The following is an 11,069-nucleotide window of genomic DNA, read 5'->3' on the forward strand; positions in this document are numbered from 1 at the left end:
CCCCCACATAAAGGTGTGGTAAGGAGTGGCTCACGTCTCTGAGTGTGTTTATTTTCAATACAGGATCTGCATGCTGACACAGTCTGTGTGATCTCAGCACTGATGCATGGCCACCACACTGACATCCTCGCACGTGATCGGCACCTTGTCAATCCTTGGTGTCCCTCATGCAGCTGTTTCAGCACGTCAGATCTCAGTGTAGCAGAAATGACAAGCCTATCTTGGTATAACAACAACCCATCAGTTTCAGAGAGGTGCAGAGTAATATCCATGCAGAGATGGAAACAGCATTGTCTTCGGTGGCCATCCATTCCTGATGAAACCTATGATCATTTGCAGCTCTCCATCATGTTGCGTGGCTGCACAGATTTCACAGAGTTTTTGTGATGAGACTGGTGCGTTAGCTACTATTGACTCCACATATGCTTGTACCTCAGGGTCTGTGCCCCCGTCACTCATATCAGTCAAATCAGTCCTAGAGAGGGTATTGGCAACGACCAGCTGTTTCCCTGGGACGTGTCCGGCTACTAAACTGAATCTTAAAAGGCCTTTGAGGAGCCATTGGCACGTTGGAGGGGCTTTGTCCAAGTCATATGTGTTTATGAGGGGCACCAGTAGTTTGTGGTCCGTTTGCAGACGGAAACTGTCCATGCCTTGCACATAGCGTGCGAAACATTTGCATGCCCACACACGTGCCAAGCACTCTTTCTCTATTCTGGAGTATCTCCTCTCTGAGTCAGACAGCGTGCGGGAGCAGAATGCCACTGGCTTTAGCCCTCCATCATGTTCCTGTAATAACGCCGTTCCCTTAGCCGTAGCTGCTTGCATCTGCGCAAGACAGTTTTCTGGTTGGCATCGTAATATGCAAGTGCTGGGGCTGACACGAGCATGTCTTCAACCTTGCCAAACACCTGTTCTTGTGCATCACTCCATACTGACTCACTCTTTCTCTTGAGCAGGCCTGTGATTGGATGCAGCTGCAGCACCTCCCTTCATAGTTGATGAGACCAAGGACCTGACGAAGCTCCTCAACATTGGTTGGACTTGGTTTTTGCGTGATGGCTTTGTTAGGGTCAGGCTTCATGCCCTCTGCACTAGTAATATGGCCAAACTATTGTATTTCTGACATGCCAAAATGGCACTTAGCTTTATTCAGCTTCAAGCTACTGTCCCTTATGGTCCACAGAACGGCATGTATGGTTGCTCCAAAGATAAGTATGTCGTCCATCACCACAACAACTCACTCGTGACCCTTTAACAGCATTGACATCTGTCTTTGGAAGATTTCTGGAGATTCCAGGGCCAGCATGCACTTCAGTTCTGCCTCAACTTTTGACAGGAGGGGAAAATGGACATGCCGTGGCGTGGCTAGAGTATAGGGCTCAGTGTCTGCCTTTCGTTCAATTTTGACAGGGTCACAGTTAAGCAGACCCATATCCCCAAACACATCACCAAGCATGTCTGTCTCAATGCCATTGACTCTCATAACCAGACCCATCCTCTTGGCAACACTCTGTCCCAGCAGATTGTTAGAGTATGGCCCCTTTATGACGGTTACCCAGTACCAGTATTTCCGTCCTTTGAACTGACTTGTGGCCAGGAACTTGCCTATACAGTGCACTTCGCCACCGGGACTGGTGACGCACAGTTTTGGCCCTGTTGTGACCAGCCGTGGGCTCTGCGCCAATTTATTAAATGCAAATGTGTGACATTACAGTGATGTCTACCCCTGTGTCTATCTTAAATTCTACAGTGCTGTCATTTACAGGTAACTCCACAAGCCACTCATTTTCTGAATCAATTATGCTCAATTGTGGCTGGCGTAGCTTAGGGTACTGCTCTAAGGAAAAATGTGTCCCCTCTGTCTGTTGTACTATTGGACGCAAAAGCCACCTCTTTCAGCATTTTTGTTTGACATGCTGCCTAAAAATGTCCCATCTTATTGCACTTTCTACACCTCTTGTTCCTGGCTGGGCAGGGATGTGTTTTCACATGTTGACTATTACAGCGAGAACAGGTAATGGGGTGTTTTTACTCACTGCATTCATCCTCTCTTCGCCAATTGTCCGTCGTTGCCACTCTTTTTAGCATGGAACTGCCGTCTCCCTTGTCTCACAGCATCCACTGCACAGTCCGCGCACAAGCTCACGTTCTGCTGCTTTATTTGTTCACTCTGACGTGCTATCTGAACAGGCTTTTCAAGCGAGAGATCTGGCTCGAGCTGTAGCTTTTGAGATATCATTGTCTGATATGCCAATAACAATTCTGTCCCTGATGTGTTCGTCTTTAGTCCCACCAAACTCACAGTACTGTGCCAGCTCGTACAAACTTCTAACGAAAGCTTCAACCATCTCTCTGGGCTTCTGCACCCGCTTGTGAAAGCATGTTCTTTCATGTATCACATTCCGCTTAGACACAAAATGATCGCTAAATTTTGCTATTATGTTGCATAGTTGAACCCTGGACAAACCCCTTCAGTGTCACTGTCCGAGTGCCCCTTGACATTATCGAACACAAAAGAGTCATATATTGCCTCTGCCTCTCTTCCCATAGCATAGAGAGGCGTCTTAACTTGCACTTCCCCGCTGTCCTTGTCTAGCTTTGACACCACTGGAAAGCGATCGAAGCGACAGCACCACATCAGCCACTCAGCTGGACGGGTGAAGTCAAAAGGTTCTGGTGGTCCAAACTTTGCCACATTTTACTTCGTAGGTGTCCAGTCAGCCACTTCTGACACTATGTCATGTGCTGGAGCAATTTAGAAAAGAGGAACTTGTGAACACATTCGTCCATTTTACCTGCTTTATTTCTACTAACTGACAAGAACACAAAAACTGATGACATCAGGTCACTGCAACTATGATGGCCTGACACTCATCACTACAACGATAAATGCCTTTTATTTTAAAACTGGATTGTTTGGAGTAAAAAAGTGTGAAATAAAATGTGTATTTGTTTATTAGCATGTTATGGGAGTTTTGAAAGACATGTATGAGATAAAAGTACTTCATTCCTGTTTCTAGCAAAGAGTATTAAAGCATTTAACCAGTATAGAGACTAAAACATAAAGTCATGGAGGGCACTTTAAATGTAGCACTGAACTCTCTTACTGACTAAACTGATATTTGCTCTATCAAAGATCTCTTTATCATTCAGAAGTCAGTCAACACTTGGTTTTCTTCCATGGTCTGCATGGTCCTGCAAACATTTTAAACATACACTGACATTTCTTAATCAGTCCTGTCAGCAGAGATTGGCATGTTGCAGCAGCAGGTGAGGATTAAGGAGAACTGTAGCGGCCACAGAAAAGGATGCTCTGAGTGGGATTGTGTCGGATGAAAAAGAGAAAAGGGTGATCTGCAATGAACCTTTCTGGGCGTAGAAGGGCACGACCCCTAGTCATTATGGCCACAGCAGTTGCAGCAGCAGCCTCAGTGCCCTCCTCATTCACCTCCACAAAGGACTTGTGGACCACCTTCGACAGCACCAGATCATCGTTGGGTGACATTCCTGAGAAGTTACACTTACGCTGGTCAAAGGCATCCACCATGCCCATGCTGATCAGAAGATCTTTCATGTCATACATCTCCTCCAACTTGAACCTGGGCAGGCCCACCTGCACAACCAGCGTGTCCATCATATCAGGCCTCGTCCACTCGACAAAGTTCTCATAGGTGAGCTCCTGCTCCAGCTTAGAACAAAAGGCAGAGGATAATTCAGTCTGTGGGTAATCCAGGCCTGTGGGTAAAACTGAACAAAGTCCTCCGAAACAGCAAACACAGTCATAAGAATAAACTTGGAATTTGACCCTTGTCTATTGTAGGATGTCTTAAGTATGACCTAAAACCAGTTTTCACACTTGCACAATTCAGCAAGGCCAAACAGCATGGACTACATGTTACAATCTTACCTTCTCAAGGCCAGTGGTGTTGTCAGTCAGTTCGTTTGGGAGCATAATGAGCATGCTCAGGTCTTTGCCTTCATAAGGAAGTTCCAGAATCTGCATGTTCAGTGAAGGGATGTAGGCCAAAGGGAATTGAGCTTTCTGACGCATCATCTTTACTGGTTTGGTCTTATTCTGGAAACAGTTGATAGATTTATCAGAAGCATGTTTAGGTTGTACAATACACAGACTTTCTAAGTAGAAAAGCAGTCATATAAACCAGAAAACACCGAACGGAAAAGTATAATCACATCACAAATTTTACATTTGGAACTATATCTAGACTTTATGGCGGTGCTGTTAGTAAAATGCTACTTCAGCGGCACTTGCTATAGGTTAAAAGTTATATATAAACATCAGTCCTGCCAATATGCACAGTGTAAGTCTATTTGTCTATTTGTACATACTCCAGCACAGTTTAAAAAAAGTTTATGTAACTATTAAGGAAATACATCCAATTGACCGTTTACCAGCAACAAGTCAAAGGTTTGAGGTAAAGTGTTTCCACAGATACATAAAAATACCAATAAAGACATGTTACAGGATTAAAGTCAACAGTAAAATTAGTCCTAATCTGCAAAGAAAAATTTTCAGTTACTAAGAAATTTGTCTGTTGTAAGGAATGTCTTCAAATATTGCGCATAGAAGCCAATGAAAAGTCTCTTGCCTCTTCATGGAACATGTCTGAAAATGACAGGATGTCTACAAAAATGTTCATTATTTTATACCTTACTCAGCTTAAAAGGAACTTCTTCAGTGGAACTCTGTTTAAATTTCCTGTCCCAGGAGCCCTTGAAGTAGATGGCATTAACCAAGACAAGTCTTGTCAGCTCATCGACCACTCCTTCAGGCAGCAAGTCTTTGATTTTGTCTATGATGAAGTTGACCGTTACAATTAGTTGTCAGCAACATAGCAGAGCTATAATTTTAAATATGATCTGAACAGGAAATTCTATTGATGGGAAGACATTTTCCCAGTTAGACCCCTGGACAAGAGCTGAAATTAAAAAGAAAAGAAAAAAAAGTCACCTAAGATCCTAACCAGTGGTCCATCTTATAATTCTGTGATAGACTGACCAAAATATATCAGTAAATTTCAAATGAGGAGAAAATTGAAAGGTTTCCTTCTGACAAAAAATGGGCTTCGTGGTGTAAGAGAAAACCTAATGTTCTCTTAAAATTCTTGATTATTTTGTACAAAATGTTGGGTTTAGAGATATAGAGTGGGTGACTGCCATGATCTTTTTCCTATAGGACATTAGACAATGAATATCTATTAAACCACTGCCAAGAGTGGGAGAGCAGGAGAGTACAACATTATCACCTGAATACACATAGATAGTAAATAGTACTAACAGGCACCTGGCAAATATGATTTTGTAAACATCTAGAAAATGGGCTGAACTGGTTGAAAATAAAGAATGAATACAGGTCATACACTCAGGCTTGTGTGTAAACCAAAGAGAAAACTGACCTTGTGTCTGTTTCTGTACCCAGGCATTTATGTTTTCGCGGGCAGCCTCTGCATTTGATTTGAAATCTACAGCTTCAAGTTCAGCCTGGTAATGTGTTTTGGTGTCATTCAGAAATTTCTAGCAGAATTTCCACAAAATCAGAGAAATAAAAAAAATAACAAAAAATTTATTGAACATAACTGAATCAAACTGTGTAAGATTTAAAAGTGTGCCTTGCAAGGTATGCTGCAGAAAGCAGGATTAGTTGAGAACTGGAAAAAGCAACAAAATGGGAAAAAGAAAAAGCAACAAATTCTATTCAGTTTAAAGAGGTGTCCTTTGCATTGGGCTGAGTAATGGAAATTGCAAAACTGATACAGGTTGAGCTATGAGAATCCTTTGAGAAGAGCATGTACATTTCCATCTGAGCATTTCTTTTACCATCTTAACTACAAAAGTCTACAAGTCTTAACTATAAATCTCACCTCAATAAACTTGTAGGAGTGCTCTCCATACAGGCGATTGGCCAGGCTCAGGGTATATGGTGCTCCCTCTTTGTTCAGCTCACTAAGGAGCTTGCTGAAGCCCACATGAATGTCTTCTTCAGCTTTGTTCAGGTGCAAAGACTGAGAACAAACATACATACTTGCATCAAACATCTGATGTAAAATTTTCAGCTCAAACATACTAGGCTCTCCTCCCAGCAGTAAAGTAGAGAACAAGACCCATTTAATGTAATAAGTGTATGAGCTCACTGTCAAAAACAAAACAGAATAAGCAGCTGTAATTTCTAAAGTACAAGAACCAAAGATTTGTATAAACTTTTCAATAATTTAGACAAATCTATAGCTCCACACATCTAAACCAAAAGTTCCTTTTGTCAGCACCAACACATACAAATGAAGCCTCACGCTCAGGTAGAAGACAGCTGTTTGACACCAAGTGGCAGCAGAGCACCAGTAGAAGTTGCAAGTAAAAACAATCATACAAAAATACATGAGACAATGCATATTCTTCTGCCAATTATTCATTTAGTTTTAACCCGATATTCCCATTCTGGACAGTAAACCCAAAAAAATCAGAAATTTTAAGGCAACATAATGTCTAAACATCAAGTAAACAAACATATTCAGTCTTTTAAACTACACTTTATTTCAATTTTTGAGTTTTCTTATCTGGTTATTTGAAAAACCTAAGTTGCCTCAGGTTTTTCCAGTCATATTTTTTGGGGTTTAATTTTTATATAAACTCACCAACAGCCAACACCTTTAACCACACAAAACACATTGCTATTTCAGATAAACATTAATGGAAATTTATCATCTAACTTTTGTTGTAAACATTTGTGGCACTTTGGTAAATTCAATGGTGCCTGAATGTCACTTGTAAATCCATGTGAGTGTTTGTGAAATGTTTGTAAAATTCATTTCACCACTGAAAACACAAGGCAATACGGCAACTCTGAGTGTCTTAATGGTCCTCTGAACTTATGGGTCTCCAGTGAGAACTGTAGAACTGTAGAGTTTCCATAACATTTATGATGGACTTTTATTGACTCTACAACAGACAGTTTATTAGTCGTAAAGCTCTGCTTATGGTCCCTTAAATACAACTGAATGCATTCTCCGGTCTAAGATAACACAGAACAGATCCAACAAATCAAGTCCAAATGGATCTACCCTAAATTAGACTATCCCTTCTGATGAACTTTCAACCGTTTTTTCAGTGTTTAAACACACAGAGCTGAGCAGTGCTAACTGTGCAAGTATGTCAAATACATCAGGATATATCTCAGGTTTTACTAGTATTACTTTTATGCAGAAATGGGTGATACAAGCTATATTTGAATAAATGCAGGCCAGTTATGAAGCCAAGCCAAAGTCAGGCAAAGTTACTTTTGACACTTTGTGATATTTATGATTATTTCACTACTGAGTTTAATCAATTTATCTGTTCAGTTTACATAACATTGGCAGCCCAGGTGAACTGAAAATTCTAAAAGGATGTTTGTCACCACCATGTGACAACTGAGGTTTGTAATGAGGACCAAGACTTTATGGTGAAGTCATATCACTTTTCTCTTCAAGAGAATGGCAGTAAAATTGCCCCCTAAGGGAGTGAATCACTGAGGGATAAGGTTTTCTCAAAATCCACCATGAATACTAGACAGAATGTAAAACCCAGACAGCACAAAAACAGATGAGCAAATCGTTTTACATCACGGAACGGGATATTGCCCTAGAAGTCTTTATGTAATGATCAGTGAGTTGCTGTGGCAACATAGCATAGTCACCAAAATAGAAAGCTTGACTTTGTTCACTGATTATGCAAGATGGATCTTTGCTCTGCTCAATAGTGGTTTTATGACCTCATTTATTTTCAGTTACAGACTGTGTAACACAGAACGTTTTAACACGGGAACAAACTAAGATATGACCTGTTGGCAGAAACTGTTGAGGGCTATGGAAAAATTACTAGTTACGATGTGTACCAATACTAATGTTGCTCCATACATGAGAAAAAGGATACACAATACTGAATCCATGCACAGTTTTGAAAGGTTGTTTTCCATTAAAAACCACAACTAAAAACACACAAATCACAGGTTCTCATAGGAGTCAGTGATGAACAAACCTTTTCATTTTTCTTTTGTTTTTTTGGTGGCGGCCCAATTTGTAGCATTGTTGGTCATGTCTTGGATCTTGACATATGGATTACACACATAATAATGTAAACTGGATTGTTGCTGCTACAACAGTTATTCATGTGTATCATGTTTGTATCAAAATAAATATGAATTGCATGTATTCTCCTATAAGTATTCACACTGTGTCACAGAGAAACTATACTGTGTCTGAGATCACACATTCTTAACATTAAAACTCACATACAATGGGCCTCATTCAGCAATATCTTCCTAAATTTCTTCTTAAATTTATTCTTGAGAAATGTCCCAAGAAAAAGTCTATATCAGATTCATGACGTGTTGTTAACTTGCTTAATTGTTCGCATCTTTGTTTTTTTAATGATGAATCCCATTTTCCTCGTAAATTAAAAGCACGGGCCAGTTGTTCCTAATTAGCATGGGTAAACCATAGCCAACCCCATAAAAGGGTATGAGACTGCAGGGCCATGCGCACACACAGAAATCTATGCACATTAAAAATTTTGCTTAATTGTGACTTTATTTCTCGGAATTCTGACTTCTTTTCTCGAAATTCCGACTTCTCACAACCCTGATTTTGTTTCCCCTCGCAATTCTGACTTCTTTTCCTTGCAATTTCGACTTTCCCCCCCCCCTCGCAATTTTGACTTTATTTCTTGTAAATATGAGTTCTTTTCTAATAACCAACAAGTAGCTTGAGCTATCACTACTGCTCCTGCTTTAATGGTTCAATGCAACGCGACTATGGTAGTAGACAGGACAGAAGGCTACAATGGCTGCTTCTGCTCTGTCCAGGTATTTTAATATTTATCCATATATATATAAAAGTAAAACTGACTGATTCTCACACACCTGCTTTACAACCTGTCTGGTTTAACCGTAAGTAGTGTATGTAAAACTACTGCTCACTTATCATAGTCTCCATCAACTTATATACTCATATTGCTCTTTTCGCTCATTGCACAAAAGTATGAATAAATATACACTACATTCTGGGGTGTTACATGAAGTGTTAATGTAATGTTTATTTATTTTAGCACACCATAATGCTTTGTAAAATAATGAAAATTATTTTATTATTAAAAATATTATAAATGATAAAAAACATTATTATAATTTAAATTCTATGATATTATCTAACTGTAGAATTGAAGAAAACGCAATAAAAAATGATTTTGCACAAACATGTCAGCACTCAAATGTGCATAAGTGTGCTCTTGAGTGTGCGTAGATTCTGTTATTACCTAAGAACAAATCCCAAATAAGAAAACATTGCTGAATCTCAGAAGACTGCATAAGTGGGTTTTAAGAACAAATTTCCTAATGAGAAGCTGTGTAAGCTCACCTCAGACATCTGAGCTGCAGTGTTTCCCTCAGCACCCAGATAGACCATGGCCAGGGCTGAGGAGATACTCAGAGGAGAATAGAACACATTGCCTGTCTTATTGTTCTCTGTGATCTTATTAAACAGGTTGAGGGAGAAACTGGTGTTTGCTGCTGTCAGAGATGCCATTTTTCAAATTCTGAGAAGAACAAAGAAAAACATTGCACTGTGTCAAACACCTAAATTATAATTGTCAACAAAACCATATAGCACTTTGATTACACTCCTCATGCCTGAATTACATTCACTTAGTCCTAACTGCATTTACAGGAAGTAGAAAAGAACTTCAAAAAATTATGCTAAAAACAACCAGTGACTGAACTCACTGAACCACACGAAGAAAAAGCACTGTTGTGCCAATGGTATGACAAAATCTGGTTAATGGTCCTTTGTGAATATTAGACTTAGTACTAATATCAGTTAGTGGTGACCACAACCTTATTTCAGAGCTGAACCCAGTGAAATTATAGATATCCCAAAAAACTCTAATAATAGCTCAGCGCTCCGAACACTGAACCTATAAATCATTCAGAGTAACTCCTCATTAGCCGTACATATAGTAAATAACAGTATTAAAATAGCAAGGGCAATAATACTCTTTGAATTAAATTCTCCTAGGTATTTAAGTTCCTGGATCACCACATTCAGGGACTAAGAAATAACTCGTCAAATAGTAGGGGAATGCGAACGTGAGCGTTCATTATAACAATCAAACAGACAGTATTTATGTTACACGGAACGACTCCAGATGGACTTTAAAGCGTTCGCTATACAGAGACACACAAAATTTATAAGTAAACAATTGACGGCTAACAATAGGCAACAGTTTCTAAACTACGTAGAAGAGGACTAACTGGACAATAACAATAAGGATTTGACCTCACCACCTTCTCAAGACGCTGAATACCATGAACTGTTAATAACTATACAGAGGCACGCTTAAACAAACAGAGGATCTATTCTAAGAATTGTGCTAGTGGAATTACTTACTCTAAAAAGTAGTGAGGAAAGGAGAGGAAGAGGAAGAGCAGGTATGGCAGTCTGGAGGTTTAGAAAGTTCGCTAAGCGATGCTTCAAGACGCGGCTCTTCGGAGGTGATCAAACTGGACCAATTCTTCACGAAGACGAGCAGATCGGGACGAGGTACAGTGACGCGACAACCGGAAAACAAAAAGAACGCACTGGAGACTAGCAATATGTTCGCCTTTTTATCTGTCTGGGGAGAAAGGGCGTATTGCCATCTCTCTTGGGGGTATCTCCAGCCCAAGGCAGGAGACACCCCTTGGAACTTTAAGAAGTTTTAAACAAAGCCCACTGTATATAAGTTTATCTAACTCTTTCCCACTAAAGAACAGTAAAATTACATTAATCTGCTCATATCGGTCGCAATTTACGCTTTTGAACAAGATCAAATAGGTTTCTTGATTATGAAAAACAGCAGAGTTACCTCAATGATCATAAAATTAGCTGCTCGTGACTTGGTTTATGGTTATCTTCAAGTCCTACTGCGCTTTTATGACTATAGGGATGGTTATGGTTCGAATGCATAACTTTTTTTATAATGCCGCATGGTTAGTTTAACATCTCTTTTGTTTTACCTAGTTCGTGCCCAAATGGGGTGAT

At 39.9% G+C, this 11,069-nt stretch overlaps 1 protein-coding gene across 1 annotated transcript; it reads right to left on the reverse strand.

Annotated features, from left to right (window-relative positions):
• Positions 1-2,788: 2,788 nt before the first annotated feature.
• On the reverse strand, positions 2,789-10,687 carry LOC115807327 (leukocyte elastase inhibitor). Its single transcript, XM_030768251.1, has 7 exons — positions 10,437-10,687; positions 9,408-9,585; positions 5,883-6,023; positions 5,418-5,535; positions 4,672-4,814; positions 3,911-4,078; positions 2,789-3,691 (listed from the first exon to the last, which is right to left on the reverse strand). The coding sequence occupies exons 2-7, from the start codon at positions 9,573-9,575 to the stop codon at positions 3,281-3,283; spliced, it is 1,149 nt and encodes a 382-aa protein (XP_030624111.1). The 5' UTR covers positions 9,576-9,585; positions 10,437-10,687; the 3' UTR covers positions 2,789-3,280.
• Between the last annotated feature and the right edge of the window lie 382 nt (positions 10,688-11,069).

This window comes from Chanos chanos, chromosome 3 (assembly GCF_902362185.1).
Source record: "Chanos chanos chromosome 3, fChaCha1.1, whole genome shotgun sequence".
NCBI classification, from domain to species: Eukaryota; Metazoa; Chordata; class Actinopteri; order Gonorynchiformes; family Chanidae; genus Chanos; species Chanos chanos.

Coding starts and splice junctions, on each gene's coding strand:
- LOC115807327 (XM_030768251.1), bottom strand. CDS start 9,575: ATGGCATCTCTGACAGCAGCAAACACCAGTTTCTCCCTCAACCTGTTT. Junction 6,024..9,407: donor CTGCAGCTCAGATGTCTGAG/GTGAGCTTACAC, acceptor GTTTGTTCTCAG/TCTTTGCACCTGAACAAAGC. Junction 4,815..5,417: donor GGTACAGAAACAGACACAAG/GTCAGTTTTCTC, acceptor ACTTCATCATAG/ACAAAATCAAAGACTTGCTG.